Genomic DNA, 16,436 nt, shown 5'->3' with positions numbered 1-16,436 from the left:
AAAATTAGCGTGATTCTTCTGTAATTTCTTTTTTTTAGTTTGTCTCTGGGTTTTATGAGTGAATTTTGAACTGGCAGATTACAATCACATGCCTCTCTAAAGACAAAAGTACATCAGAAGGTGTGACAGTTTAGTTAAGGTGCAGACTTTAAACTCACCGTGATAGTGTATGCAGAAAAAACTTTACAGGTTGGAGAACAGATGAAATAGATTGAGACAAAGGCAAACCTGTGAACATGAAATAATTAGAGAGTCATTCAGAAGATCTAAAAGAGGGCCTTTTCATAAAGTAGAACAAAAAAATTTGTGTAGAGTTGAGACAAATCTAGTTTATATGGCAAATCATTAAACTCTTAAGCTCAAGAAATAACACGAGCCCTCACCATTTCCCAGTTCCTGGCCTGGAATGGTATTTCTTTGGCCATGCTTCCTACTGTTTCTTCACAGAATGGTTGAGGTCGACAGGGACCGCTGGAGGTCATCTCATCCAACCCCCCTGCTCAGGCAGGGCCACTCAGATACCGCACTGCCAAGGACTATGCCCAGGTGGCTTTTGAATGTCTCCAAGGCGGGAGGCTGCACAACCTCTCCGGGCAACCTGTGCGAGAGCTCAGTCACCCTTAAGGTATTTCCTAGCAGTCAGAGGGAACCTCCTGTGTTTCTAGTCTACTTTCACCATCCATTGCTCACGTAGTAGAATTGCTGAAGACGTTAGTCATGCTCTCTTCTATTCTGATGCCCGTCCTTCTACTCCTATTCAAGTAGAAAGTGTTTTTTTCCAGTGGGAATAGAGGAGAGCTTGCTTAAAAAGATCTCAAGAGAGTATGTGAATCATATGAGAAGCAGACTCTTCTGCTTGATACATCACTTGCTCACCCATCTGGAGTAAAATGAATATTTTACTGTCCAGTAGCCATTGCACAGTTTACTGTAGAGACAGTTCTGTGGAGCAATGAGTACAAGGAATTCAGATAATTACTTTTAAGATGAAAGTTAAGAGGCCAGAGCTGGTTCTCTGCTATAGTTAACATGATTTAGTAACAGCTCTTCCCTTAGAGAGCAACCTGCCTCTAACCCCTGTCTTACTGTTGTATAGTGAGTGACCTAACAAAAGAATAAAGTGCACTGCTATGGAGTGAAACCAAGTCATGTTGGATTTTGACTCATTTTCACTCCTGGAAACAACTGCTATAGCTGGGAGGAAGGCAGAATAATTGATTTCTTACAATAAGTTGCAACATTGCTTTTGAAACTTTATTTTAATCGGATCCCAATGTATCCTGAAATGATTCGTGCTCCAAAACTAATTACAGCCTTCACCAAGTCTAAGCATTAAGACAACAGAAAACCCATACTAACTTCGGGTTGCTTTTGCTGCAACGCTAATATTTTGAATTGTTGTTACCTACTACAGGATTAATGTTTGCATAATAGCATGGAGCTCAAACAAAACCCTTCAGTGGTAAGCTTCAAAGAACATAAACTATTAGACTAACTTGTCTTATTTCAAAAGAAACCACCCATTCTATACAACTTTGCATATTCATACAGTAGTGTTTATTCAAAGACAGACTGGAATATTTCTTGCCCCACTTTTATATAAGCTTCTCTCTCTTCCTTTGTCATGAGAGACACAAGCTCTGGATTTTCACTAACTTCACTATATGAACGAGGCTGACCAGCTACCATTAAAATAGGACCTTGCATTTCCTGTTCCTCCTCTTGTTCAAAGTTGCTGCCTGCTCCTTGCATTCCTGTTTTTCTCGAGCCCTTGGCATCTTCTTCAGACTCACTGGTATCGCTGCCTGATTCAGGTAGTTTGCTTTTGACAGCAGGAGCCTGGTCTGTGCTAAACGACGACTTGGATTCATGGATCAGAAGAGTCTTGATGATGTCATTATCAGTGACAGTTTCTTTAACACTTTCTTCAGAAGCATTTACTCCTAATACACAATACTAAGTGTTAGAGATAGCAGTAGTTTACAGTTACCCTAGGCATCCTACATAAATGATTTTTTCTACTCTGGATCTTTTCTACGTGCACTTCAGAATTCTTTTGAAAGGACAGGCATTTCCAAGTGCTTTCCACTTTAAAGGTTACCACTAATGTTACTGCGCCGTAACTAGAGCCAGAATTTTCAGGACCTGGTACCTGACCTCTGGCTTTAGGAACACTACCTAAATCTAAAGGTGGATTTTTAGAAACAAAGATCTGATAGGCACTAGTGCAGAACTAAAGCATTCCTCTATATTCTAAATCAAGCTCACAACACCTGCAATAGGTAACCCACATTTAAATGCAGTAAGGCAGCTGAATTTAAGTATTTGCTAACACTCAAAACTTACCAACACTGTTGTTGGTGGCTGTTGTTGCTCCTTCCACGGTGCTCTGTGACAGCCAGGTAGGCTGCTCTTTAGTTGGCTTTTCTCTTGTTTTCTTCTTGGGCTCAGAGTCTTGGACATCGATAACTAGGTGTTGGGTGTACAGATTGCCAAAAGAAGAACTTCTGTTGGCCCACTTTTCAGGTTGGCTGCGGGATTCCAGCACACTTGAACCCACCTTCTGATCAAAGCTGAATGAAATGTCACCCATTTTAGACAGGCTAAATTCAGGCAAGAACCCCCAAGTTCCCATTCGAAACAAACAAACAAACAACCCCCCAAAAAACAACCACCAAAAACCCAATCAGAAAAAGCATGTTTTGTCAGCAGACTAGCTTTAACAAGTGTTCTATATTAAAACAAATTGTATTCCCCGTTATTTCATCCCAGAGGCAAATAGTTCTGAGCCACTGATTTTTGCATGGTCTCTTCAGTAGCACATCTCTGGATGAAGCACACTGACAGGGAAATGTTACTTTTTCACAGAAAGGGCTATGAACATTAGCTGAAGGAGAAGTCAAAAATCAATTATTTAAAGGTAGCAAAAAATTATAAGTGAGTAACTAACTTAGAATGCCTTAGATGATACAGGCATCTTCATTAAGCAGCTGACAGTACTGAACAAAGCAGAATGGAGTAGGAAGTAAGCTGCAATTTGAAAGATTTTGCAACTAGAAAGTTGTTGGAGGATTTGTATGGCTCAGAAGTTCTAGGATTATGTTTATACCTTTCTGATAATTCTGGTATTTCTGTTGGCTCAGGCTCCAGCAAGTCATACGGCAGAACAATATCTTCAGTCTCACGCAGCAGCACAAAGATAGGTTCAATCTGCTCATTGAATTTTGCTAGCAAGGTTCGAGCATCGCGCTTGGGAAGCGTGGAGGCATCTTCCTCTACTTCAGTGTTGCAGTAAGTACAGCGGAAAGTCTCTGCAACGTTATCCAAATTGGAAATTCTCATGGTCACAGGACACAACTGAGCAGCAGTACCTTGCCAAGAAATCCACAGCCTGGACAATTACTAAAATATTCTGACTTTATCTGTTCACATTAACTAGGGGAACTCAAGTTATAAAGGCAAGCCATTTTTTTTTTTTTTTTCTTTGAGGAGGACTGATATTCACATACTTGTTATGCAAGACAGAAATGTCTATATTGGGGGAAAAAGTTGACTAAACATGAAGTATCATCAGATAGTAAGGTTTTTTTTTTTTCTTCTCTGATCTCATGTCTTAGTTCATAAGAAAAAAGACATTTGCAAGCATAAATAGCATCTTATTTTACTTGTTCAGAGTTCTGAAGTTCAAAAAGACTCATTTAGAGTCAACACATATGCTAAAAACCTGTATTTATGTCATAAGCCAAAAAAAAAAAACAATTAAAGCATATTTTATTAAAATCTTTCACCAGCCTTAATGTTTGCATTTCAGTAACTTGACAAAACTCCCTGCATTTAGAACAAGGGATGATTTTGCTGACAGAACACTAATTTCACCTTTGACATTTCAAGCCAGTCATACAAAGTTCATTCTTCCTGGCTTTGGCCTCCTTCCCAGGTCCTGTGACCCAGATGCTAACACAGTTGCTGCACTTGGATTAACTTACTACAATATGATGTCACTAACTCATTTTGAAAGAGCACTCTCTATTTAGTTATTTTGACCTTAGAGAAAAGACACGCACAAGCTCTGATGCCACTTGTGCCTGGATGTGTCGTGTTGCCCTGCGAGGAGCGACCTTGCCCGTTTCCCGCCCAGGGCTGACGGACCCCCCCCCCTCGGCTGCTGGGCTGCAGCGCGCCCGGGACAGCGGGGGGCTGCAAACCGCGCTATCCATCTCGTCCAGCTCTCCCACCAGAAGAATCGAACACACAAATGGATTAACTAACACCTTCAGAACGGAGTGAGTACTGCATTCTCACGTTCGTATGAGGAAGTGGGACCCACAAGACTTGGATGTGTAATCTTAAAACAGGTGAAGCATCTTGTTCATAGCAAAGCTGTGGCTGACATCCGATTCCCAACCCCAGCTCATACACTCAATCCTCTTCCTCTCGCTTGGCCCGGCCTACAGGTACAGCTTTCTCTCCTACCTTCACCTCCCAGCTTCTCCTATTGCAGGCCTTTGTCCACCAGCAAACAAGAAGTATATCCTAACAAACATGCTTTTGTTGCAAAGTTCATGCTGGAGCCACTTTTGTGCTACCACAGTCATTCTGTACGAGAAGAGCAAACAAACAATAACAGTAACATACCTGTAAATACATCAAAGAGCTGTTTGACTTCCAGGTCCGTGTAAGTGCTGGAACAAGACGGACATTTAAAAGAGGACCTGGTAGTTGAATCCCGCTCATCCGCTTCTATTTTCCGGCGTACGTGATCCAGTTTGTATTTTACCACATCCACCAGCACCTTGTAGTTGATGTAATAGTAATTGTGCCTCGTGCTCTTCCCGTTAGGTCCTGTTTCAACTCGCATACGCAGCTTCACAAGCTTGTCTGCCTTGAGTGTGTTGAGGATGGTACGCAGCTGCTTACGCTCATACTTGAGCAACTGTAACAAGTCATCCTCTTTCACGCAGGGGTAGCGGATCAGTATATCGAGGGCCAGGGAGTACTCGGCTTCATAGAAACCGCGCACTATAAATTTGGCCAGACGCTTTAGGACCGCTGGGATCTCTCGGATGACCTTTTTCTCTTCCATCAGGAGCTGAACCACTGTCAGAAAGAGAAGTGCTGTCCAGCAAACAGAAGGGAGGTGAGCTGTGGTGAACCTTTCTTAGTGCTCACGGGCAGGCATAAAGCAGGTAATTTGCCGGGCTGCGCTGCTGCACGAGTCTCACTGAATAGATTAATGTAAAATGCTTAACCTGCACCTGGCAATGGGAAGGTATCAATAGATATCAAAGATTACCTAATCTTAAAGTACAATGATTACACCTGAAATAATCAGGTCCTCTTGTGTAAAAACGCACAGAAGGTGTCTAGGAAAATGGGTTACATAAAGTTCATAACAACCCTCTTTGCAGAAGACAGCACAGCTAACTTGCATGTCTAGGTCTGCCTGAAGTACCTGTTTTTATTCACCGCCAGCCAGGTAAGATCTGAAGTCAGCACTGCCTGCCTTCAAAAGTAAAGCTCAGGACACAAACTGGGCAAGAAACCTTCAGCTTAGTTCATAACAGTACGTGAAACAGAGGAAACTATCTCCTTGTGTGGCAAAGCCACAAGAGGTGTTTGAGCACCTTTTAGCTTGCTTTTCAAGATTTTACTGCTGGCCGCTGTGGCCAAAGGCCTAGCAAAACTGGGGCACAGGATACTCCATCTTGTCTGGCACTGCCTTCACCCAGCACAGGGTGCTTAGGGCTGTGCCTGCTTGTTCCACCACGATAAATCACCAGGGAACATTTGTAGCAGAACATCTTCCTCCTTAGTGCTCTCCTCCCCTGTAGAAACAGGGCTTCTGGCAATAACCAATTCCTAACGCATTATCTAGAATTTAAATAATTTTAATCAGTCCAACTGTCCTAACTGTTTCTTATTTGTAAAGAGTGGGGGGAGAAGAAAAAAACCTGAGGTACGTTTCAGTAAAGCCACATTCCAATTCCCTTCTTTGAGGCATGTTAAAATCCTATATTAGTATTTGATACTGCAGCCTCTAGCCAGATTGTTTTGAAGACAACCATGCAGCGTGCAGCCAAATAGCGCTGGCGCAGCCACTGGATCAGGAGGTGGGTGAGTAGTGGGATGGCATGTTATGGCACTGCCAGCACTGGCACCCACTGCTGAGGGGCATCTTGCTCAAGCCCAGACAATTGGTGACCTTCATCAGAAATCCTAGCTAAAGGAACAAAACCTATCTGCAGCAGCCTAGTAGTTGAGCCATAATTAAATTTGCATCTCACAGGGGAAGCACCACCTTTTGGATAACGGAAACCAAAGGTAAACCTGCCGGTCTGAGGCTGGAAACCCTGAAGGCAGTAACACCGCACTGACCTAAATTTCACACGGGGGAACACTGGGGGAGGCTGCCCAGGGAGGAGGTCATGTCTCTGTACTTGAACTGGACAAGAGCCTGAGCAGCCTGACCTTGCTTTGAGATTACTGGTGTCATCAGCAAGGGCTGGACCAGATGGCTTCCAGAGGTGCCATCTAACCCAAATTCTTCTGTTCTGTTCCAAGAGAGTTAAATTTAACCATAGTAAGGGAGAAGCTTTGGGAATGTCAGTCAGTTCCTTGACTGCTTAGACTGTAAGAAGAGCATTTCTATGCTTTTTCACAAAAGCCTTGAGGAAGAAGCAAATTCTTTTTGTTGTTATTACTGTTTTATTCTTTCGCTTCTCCTCTGCCCTCATCTTCAAAAGAGGCTTAGCTGCAGGGCACCCAACTGTCACGCGTTAGCAGGGTGGCATAGCTCACCGCATGACTAGGCAAACAATATTCCCTTCTGCAGGCAGAAAAGCACAGGACCTCGAACTTGTGTTCAACCAAGTCTCCCAGAAGATAAATCCTGTTCTTGCTGTCAGTCAAGCCCTAGCAAGGGAATGTATGGCACACTGTCTGTGTATATGCGTGTGGATGTGTCTGTGGTGGGACAGGGACATACTCTAGTGAAGAGTCAGGATCTCCATCTGCTGAAAAGAAAATGGAAGTTTAATAAAATCTTTTTGACTGCAATCCCCATCTCCACCTCTTTCCTTGATGGCTGAGCTACCTCATGTTGCCAGCACATTTTCTGCCAGCTAAAACCATATGCAGACCTACTGGCTAACCAGTTAGTGAGCAGGGGGGCTGTCCTCGAGCCGCTTGACCATGTTCATGCCCCAGCTGTGCTCAGCAAGCAATTTTCCTTTCCCCATCCACAGCAAGGGCTCTTTGCTCTTAGAGCTGAGTAGGCTTTCCTTTGAAGTCAGGATAAGGGTACGCAGAGGAGATGATCTATATATTGAGAAGAGCCAAGAAGCTTCAGACAGCAGAGAAGTTACCAGTGTGCGGGACAGCTTAGATTTATTGCTCTTGACTCAGGACTGTGGGCTAGATTCCCACATCTACTCTCCAGTGTTTTAACCCCAGGGGCACTTGAACATAAATCACAAGATTTCTGGAGCACAAACATCAGACTTGTTCCACAGAATAATAGCTAACTTATGCCAAAGTCTTCTCTTTCTTCCTCTTTCCGGCCTCACAAATTTGGGATTTGTTTCTGTGCAGTGGCTTATGCTCAGCAGGAAGGAAAGATGGACAGTGTCCTCAGCCAGCTCCAGACATCAGGAGCACGGCCTTGAGTCTCCTCAGGCTCTGGAGAGCACTGAGCCTCGTCCCACAGTGTGGGCAAACAGCCCACGGAACAGAGGCACTGCAGCCTCCTGTACAGGCCCAAAGGAAAGCAGCCACCACGTATTTCTGTAACCTGGTCCAGCCCCACTGAGGAGCGCTCAGTGCAGCCCCAGCATCTGCATCAGGTACGGTGTTAGTCTGGGCTAGCGCCTCAGAAAGGGCCGAGGAGCCCTCTGTGTGGATTAGTTCTATGAACGCCAGTTGGATCGTGGCACTAGGAAACAAAACAAAAAACACAACAACAAAAAACCAAACCCACTTCTGCATCTAGTCCTTGGTTAATGGGGGCAGAACCCTGACACATAAAGGACCTGTATTAGGAGCAGGTCTCATGATGATTTTTTTCTCTCCCTAAATCAAATACAGAATGAAATAATTTCAAAGGGAGTGTGATAAGTAGATAACATCATTAAGAAAGAAGTAGGACCTGATCTGTAAGACTGAGGTTTGCTGACCTATCAATTCTCTGGATGACTCCTCATCCCTGACTCGCACTGTGTACTTGCATCTCTAAAGCAAGCAGTACTCCAAAGTGCTAGGAAGGCTGGACTGCACTGAAATGCTTCCTAGCACCTTGATGTTAAAAGCTCTTCAGATCCACAGTCCTACCACCACGTACACTAATCAGGGAAAGAAAATAATCCACCCACAAAAAAACCACCACACCCACACAACAGAAACCCCCCTCACACACACACATAAACACACGGTGTAAATATCATTAAAATATTCTGGGAGATGAGTGAAAACCTTTTTTCGATAAAAAAAGGAACCCACTGTCCATTTGCAGTGGAAATTTAGATATACAAGCCTTCGGTTCAATGTAAAAGGAAATGGCTTTCTTTTACAAAAATGCCTGAATTTGATCTGAATTAAGAATGTTCATGGAAAATACAAAATCCCTCAAAAAGTGTTCCTTTAAGCTACAAAAGAATCAGAACTGTATGAATTTTACAGTAAAAACTACATAAAATCAACATGGGGGAAAGCTTTCTCTAGAGCACTTTGGTGTATTTGAAGTCCATTTTGAAAAACTCCTCCATCTTATAATCACCAAATATAAAGTCTTGCGATTCAGGAAAATTACTAATTTTTAAAAGCTGTTGCGTAGTTTTCAGTTCCCAGGCAGCAGTTCTCCTTTAAGAGGAGCCTGAGACCACCCTTACCAAGGAAAGAAAGAGGAGCAGTTCCCTGGAGAGAGAAGGACTTTAAGCAGGACTCTGCTCTGCAGCTGAGTTACAGTCTGCATTAAGGAGACAGGTATTTTACTACTCATCTAGATATTTTTTTTTCTTTTTTCCAGCTGATAGCACATACAGACAAGACACCTTACAAGTCACAGTCTAGCTTCTACCTTTAGCTGCTTTTAAAGTTTTTATTTTTATGAGGGTAGGAATTACCTTCTTACTACCCTGATTATTTTAAAGATTATTCATAACTTAGGTGCCTGAGAGGCCCTTCTGCTTGTAGTTAATATGGAGCCATTATAATCTTCATCAAGGAGAGAGGAATGCAATGCCTTGTTTTCCCCATAAGGAGGAACTACCTTTAGGATCTTCTTTTTGCTTTAGGAAACCTACGCAGAGTTGTTTGTTGTGCTGGCAGGCAACTATCAAAAGCAGAATTTCAAGTTAACAGGCATTACATAGAGCAAGTTCTGCAAGCTTTCTCTGAAGCCAGTCGCTTAATTAACATGTTACTCGAGCTGCCTGAGAAGGCAAACTACCCATCTCACGCTTTTAAAGGCACTAAATTTAAAAGATTTATTAAAGCAGTCTTGTTGTCGGGCTTCGTATAACCATATCACTTGTAAATAAGTTAAAGACCTTATCATTACCTCTCTTGTATAGGCAGAAAACTTCAGGCTGATATTGTAGAAGAATCACTCCTTTCCTAAGAGCTCAAAGTAACTGCAAAACAAGCTTAACTATTTCCCAGCCCTTTCCTAGACCTATCTGTGATGAGCCCTGATTATTACTCAGGTGGAGCAAGAGTCCCCAAATCACATTTCATTAGCAACTGAGTGAATTCAGGCTCATGCACATTGCATCATGATAAAGCTATAAATCTTATTGCTCAATGAAATCCACCTACAACAGACAAGGACTGAAAAGGTTAAGTGCCTGCAATCTTTGATTAGTGTTGTCATTAGCATGACTTTAGAAGACTAAAAGTAACATAATAATTAACTCTTTTTTTGTTATTGCAACCCAAATATTTAGTATAGGTAATTGACATAATTTGTGTTTAAAAGCTTTCATAACCAAATTAACTTGGAAACTTGAGCATCTTGCAAAGAAAAAAGCTGGGATTTATATGTTGGCTAGCTTTCACATTTTTACTTATTAATCTTTTTAGGTGGTATATGTGTTCAAAAGGAAAGAAAAAGCAATTTTTCACTGTATTTCTCTAGAAGATAAAGTTATGGATACTATTATTTCCTTTTATAAGTTAGACATCTGTGTTTAAAAACAGTGTCATCGGGCACTCTATAGTCCAGGGTTAAGCTGCTGAACTCTATTAGGATTGCAGTCATCATATTCCATCTCAAATCTCTATGTCTTTCATATTTTTTTATATACGTGTACAGTGGAGGCTGGTGTTTTGTAGTGATGTGGCTTAGGTCTCCCTGGTACGTGTTGCAGAACGGATTGTGCTTTTGTTGCTGGAACTCTGACTCTCCAGCTGACCTGGCACATGGGTCCATGGAGAGCCCAAAGGTGCGGGTGCTTGTCTGCAGGGGCCAGCTCGGGGGCCTGGCACCTGTAAAGGGCACTACAGAAGGTGGTGCCTCTGAGACAGTCAATACCAGAAAAGAAACCTCATATTTTACTAGCTGTAGCAAGAATTTAGATTTGAAAATACTTCAAAGGTTTGAGACAGCAGTTTAGAAACTGTAGGAACAGGTGACTATAAAAAAAAAATTGCTGAGATTAGCTCTGTTCTTGCTTGTGATTTACAGTAGCAGTGATCAGTTTCATGCCTTATGCTGGGAAAAACTGTTCTACTACTCTTTTTTGATCTATTAAATAAGAAACTATTTGGTGGATACCCACAACTGAAAAGTATAATCGTCACAAACTTTCAACTGCACATTTAAATTTAAATAAATTGTTCACACAGGTAAAATTAAGTAGATATACCTCACTCCATGCGGTGGTTCTTGAGCACGCTCCTTTGTCATGTTACACTAAAAAATGCAAAGGAGCGAGACTGCTTGCTGGTACCTGTTGGGTTTAGTCTGTGGGAAATATTTACAATTACAATACCTGTGGGTTTCCTCGCCGACTGTTTTGAGCGGGGAAAGTGTTGTGAAACCTCGGCGCTGTTACTCATGTGGCAGTCCTCAGCCTGCGCATGGAGGTGTGGAACTAGAGCACAAGAAAACACGAAGCAGCTTTCTAAATTAAGGAGAGTGGTGGTCTGGCTGGTAACACAGCTCTCAGAAACAGGAAATCACAATCACCTGTGCAAGCTGCAGCTGTCAACACCAGGGTTGTTTAGCAAGGACAGTTAACCTCCACATAGCACAGGTAAATCTCCATGCAGTAAAGGTGCTGCTCAGCCAGGTGTCTGCCTGTTTGGCACTGGGAGGTAATTCTGTACAGGCTCGTGCTGTGCTGCCTTTGTCCTGCGTGCCTGGAGCAGGAGTAAAAATTGCGCAAAAAAAAAAAAAAGAGTAAAATTAAATTGGTAAATTGTGGTTTGAGCAGGTATTTCTGACTGTGGGTAGCCCTGGCATTGAGGGCCGTGGGAAGCAGGATTTGTGCCGGTATGTTGTTGCAATGTTGTGTAACAGAGGCATTGTTGAAAGTGGGAGCTTGAAATGGGGATAGGCAAAGTCACCTGGCTTTGTTTCAAACCCATTTGGGTGGCTGGGATGTTTATCTCGAATGCTATGGGCATGCACTGCACTAGCAGGCTACTTGATGAAAAGGAGGTAGATAATCAACTGAGCAGTCTCAGGTGGGAGAAATAAATACAGAGGTCTGATCAGAGGTCGAAGGAGAAAATTAGTGCACAGATGTTTTGGGGGGTAAAGGTATAATCAAGATCCTCACAGAGCAAAGGCAGTATGTTCTACCTGTTGGCAGAGCAGAGGTTGGTGTAGATGGCCTGGTGGGAGGTTGTGATGTGCACCTTGAGTAAATGGGAGTAAAAAGCTGCTTTATTGTCCTCTCCAGGCTGAACAGCTGCTATTCTGCCTTTCCCCAGACAGGCACGTGGGAGCTATGTTCTGCTGTATTTTATATTCTCCACACCAACTGATACCCACCCCTCAGTTTAAAAAATAAAATCCCCGGCTGTCTAGCTCATACGTTCAAGCACTACCAAGTAAGAAAACACTAGGATTATAGTAAGTGCCCGTATGTAATCTGCTGCCGTGTACACACAGGGCTCCTAATCACACAATCACATCTCTCCTATTTTTCCCCATGCTGTCCCTTTCACAAAGTCTCTGCCTTGTATAACACGCAGGGTGTTAATGCTCAGCACTGTGTGTAGGCCTGAGCCCTACTTATTTTGTGAACCATCCAAACCTTACACTGAGATGATTCAGTTTCTTATCAATTCTCCTGTGGTGCTCTCCCTGTATTGCTTAATTCCGCTATCCTTGAAGGCATGCTGGTATTGAACTAAATCACCTCTGTTTGAGGGCTTTTAGACCTCTTTTTGGGTTAGTTGTTGTAATCTTCCTCATATCCAGAAAGACACAGGATATCGTGCCTGTGTTTTACGGAACTCTGAGGTACAAAATTTGAAAGCAAGATTGCTGGATAATTTTGAGAGCCTGAACTGAGATGTAAAAAATTAGGATACATTTTACACTATTTCCTATGATGGCAGCATAGCTCGCTCCGTCTTGATTGCCGTTGTGATCAGCACTTCCAAAATCCAACCACTGGTGTCACAGTCTGGGTACAGGCCAAACAACACAACCTACTGGGTTGACCGTGTAGCACCTGTCAGAATTGGAGTGAGAATTCAGTTGTCCCTTAGACCTGCTTGGTCTGTAACACCATCCTTTCTCTTGCGAGGCATTATCTTATTTACTGTCTTGAAAGCTGGAACAAAGCAGAAGCCTTTCTCCTTGTTTATGCCATCCTCATTCATCACAAGAACGTAGCCTGTCCTGTGCACTGAGGGAAACAAGGGAGCTTTGTAAAAGGAATTTGGGGATCATACAAAGAGACTGTATTGCATTCAAAATCGAAGGGGAGTGAGTTGCTGCTACATTTGTTGGCTTCTGGACGCTTCACAGCCTTAGTATACTTTCAATGTAACTTATCTTGCTTTTAAATCTAAAGAATGGTTGCTTGGAATAATATGTATTTTTAATTTTAATATTCTTTTCTTAGAGGATCAATTTAGACCTACTGTCTCTCAGCATAATTTGAAGAAAATGTGGTAACAGCAGCTGCTGTGGGTAGGGAGGCACATTTTGGTTGAGATTTCAGAGGACAGCAAAGGACTGATTAATTTAGGGAGTAAGGGGGTCAGCAGAGGAGTATACTGCAGTTGCTAGATTTTCATAGCCTGCCGCTCTCGGCTGTCTTCCTGTTCTCTTTCCTCTGGCATCTCCTGACACTCTCGCTCCTGCTCCTCTCACTGTTTTATCATTTGTTTTTTCCTCCCCATTTTCTCCTCTCCATGCAGTTGCTTCTGCTTCTTTTCCCCACCTGGTTCATGCAGAAGGCACACCTTCTGCAGCTGGACGTGGCTGTCTTAAGAAAACTGTTTCCAGCTCTTAAGGAATGGTGTGTGTCCACCTCTTGCAGGAATGCAGATGTAGCATTTTAGGAACTAAGTCGATGCGAAAGCTACGTAACTACTCGCAGGTTTCAATGCCAGTGCAATTCAGACGGTGGGTGTAGCCTCAGAAAAGGCTATGTCTAATCCAAACACCTCCAGGTACCTGAATTAAAGTTCCGCTTTAAAAACAAGATGGCACTTTAGCACTTGCCTATGACTCAGTGCTTGTGGTCTATTTTTTTTTTACTACAGACAAAAAAAAAATATTTATTTGTTTATCTTTCTTAGTGAGATGAACCGTTTTCAGTAAAATAGAAAGAGGGAAAAGTTTAGGGATTTTATTTTTTTTTTTTTCCTACACTGGGTATCTGCCTAATAGAGAAATCTTAGCAAGATTAAAAGACAAGACTAATAGTGGAAAAACTTAAGCAAGCTTTATGACTGGAGTTACCTTTAATCCAAAATATCCAGCAGAGGCAGCCTCACTACTGGGATTCTTCCATTGCTCATGCATAACCCTTGAGCTAGGAGAACAAACTTTGCAAAACAAATTAGACTGAGATTGTACCATACACAATTAATACAGTTCAGAGCTGATTCACTATAGATCAGAAAATGTCCTGAGTACAGTGCTTCTCAGTATGTAAACAGACTAACTCCTTTATAATTATTGACTTCTCTTCTAAGTAACAGTGTGGGAGCAGACTTAGCTACAAAAGACCTTTAAAATCTTTGATACTGCCAAGTTACCATGCTCTGAAACACTAGTAGGCAGACTTTGAGGGAACACCTGCATGGTCTGCATACTCCTTGATCACAGTATCTGGCCGATTGGCATGATGTGTTTCCAGACTCATTTAACAGTCAAAGGCAGCTTCTTATAAAATGCATAAATATCTGGAGTTTTCTTCCCAAGGCAAATTGTGGTTTCTGGCACTGCTTTGATTGAGCATTACACTTTCTGGCTCACCTTGTTCTTCTGGTGCATGAGAGGTTTTGCTGCTTGGAGAGCTTGGGTGTGCCTTTCTCACCTCCAAAAGCAGAAGAGTCCATCTGATGATCCGTGGCATAAGCAGGTCATTTGCTTGCTGTTGCCACTAAGGTGAAATCTAAGCTTTTTGTTCGCATTTCCTTCTTTCTCCTTCCACCTGTAGCCCAGAGAGCTGGCTGTGTGGGACAGGTGTGTGTGCTGGGAGGGAGGAACAGTTTGTTGTTAGTTGTGGTGCCTGACTAAAGCTCTCCACTGTTCCCTGTCAGTCCACGCTCCATCATTCCTCCTCGCTCCAGCTCAAGTCTTCTCTTTACTCTTGCCGCTTCCCTTGCAGATACTTCAGAGGACCTCCGTGGGTGCTACTATGGAGTTTTGCTTCTAAGCAAAGCCTTAACTTGTAACTGACTCTAATGCAAACTCACTTGTATGTGTGTCCCAAAACTACTGATTGATTTTGACAGAAACAAATGTCTTTCCTGGATTCTCCTGCCCTCACTAGCTGCCAGTATTTTGCATGTTGACATGGGAGATGCCATTCTTTCTTCCTCTGAAATGGTATGGGGCTTCACTGTGTCCGTTTCTTAAGTTGTAGAGATGTAAAAGTTTCTTGGCAAACGTGACATTTTTTTGCATTTAAATGCCAGTGCCCAAACGAACGGTTTGTCTTTCCTGTAAAGCCTTATAATGAAGTTCTGAGTAAAAAATCTGCTGGAAGCTAAAATACTGTGGCTGTTCTTCATAGAACTGGACTATGTAGTAATAATAAAAAAAGTACGTTTGTCTTGTTGCCTTTTTTTTTTTTTTTGCAATCATTTTATGATTTTTCACAACAGAACTAGGAAAGCTGTGTAAGTATCTTATTTAAACTTAAAAGAGAAAATACATACGGTTGCTTATTTGACCTGGGGAAAAACAAACCTAAAAAAAAAAAAAAAAATCAGACCCTCTCAATGTTTGTGAGGTACCTGAACTACGTGTACAGTAAATGAAGAAACATACCCATTTTTGTTCTTTGTGTCTGTTAAAAAGAAAAAGAAAGCTAAATTAAATCCCAAAGTTGCAAGTAGTTGTATACATTTCTTCAGTGAAATGGTCTCAGCTTCCATTACAATGCCTAGGTGTCGTGGTTTAGGCCTGGTTGGCAGCCAACCACAATGCAGCAGCTCTCTCTCCCTTCCCCTCTGGCAATGAGAAGGGACAGAGAGCCAGGCTTGGGGTCCGAGATAGAACTGGGATGGGGAAAAATTCCCCTTTATGGTCACGAGCAAAAGGCAGACTCGTTAGGGGAAGGAAAAAAATAACATACATTTATTACAGACACTAACAACACATAACAGAGTAGGACAGTGAGAAGCATTGCCACATCTTGAGAACACCTTCCCCCCACCCCTCCCTTCTTCCCGGGCTCAGCTCTGCTCCCGATATCTCTACGTCCTCCCCCAGTGGCGCAGGGGCAGGGGATGGGGGGTGCATTCAGCGCTGCCACTTTCCTTCATCTTCGGTGAGGGGAGTGTCCGGAACTTGTTCCTCCTGCTCCATCGTGGTCCCCCTCTCACAGGAGACAGTCCTCCACAAACTTTCTCCGACATGAATTCCTCCCATGGGCCGCAGCATTCCCCACACTGCTCCGTCATGGGTCACTGACTTCCTCCGACTGGATTCCCTCCCACGGCTGCAGCCCTTCCCGAGCTGCTCCAGCGTGGGACTCCCCCACATGCTGCAATCCTCCCAGGGCTGAATTACAGCAGCGGGGCTACCTTTTCCCACGAGACCCCGGCCTTCTTCGGGCACAGCACCTTGATCATCTGAGCAGGAGCCACAGGCCATAAATCAATGTCTGCTCCACCGTAGATCTCCATGGGTAGCAGGGGGTGCCGCCCTGCCGTCTCACCACAGGATACAGGGGGGTCTCTGCTCCGGCACACCTCCCCCCTCCTTTCTTCCTCCGCTCCTCCACTGACCTTGGTGTTCACGC

The 16,436-nt window shown here is 43.2% G+C and overlaps 1 protein-coding gene across 1 annotated transcript; it reads right to left on the bottom strand.

Annotated features, from left to right (window-relative positions):
• Positions 1–1,226: 1,226 nt before the first annotated feature.
• On the bottom strand, positions 1,227–5,083 carry LOC104363726 (general transcription factor IIE subunit 1). The gene is made up of 4 exons (XM_009970223.2): positions 4,636–5,083; positions 3,110–3,311; positions 2,347–2,573; positions 1,227–1,943 (listed from the first exon to the last, which is right to left on the bottom strand). The coding sequence occupies exons 1-4, from the start codon at positions 5,081–5,083 to the stop codon at positions 1,558–1,560; spliced, it is 1,263 nt and encodes a 420-aa protein (XP_009968525.2). The 3' UTR covers positions 1,227–1,557.
• Between the last annotated feature and the right edge of the window lie 11,353 nt (positions 5,084–16,436).

Source organism: Tyto alba, unplaced genomic scaffold, assembly GCF_018691265.1.
Source record: "Tyto alba isolate M040663 unplaced genomic scaffold, T.alba_DEE_v4.0 Super-Scaffold_6, whole genome shotgun sequence".
Classification (NCBI taxonomy): domain Eukaryota; kingdom Metazoa; phylum Chordata; class Aves; order Strigiformes; family Tytonidae; genus Tyto; species Tyto alba.
This window is presented reverse-complemented; position numbering and strand designations above follow the sequence as displayed.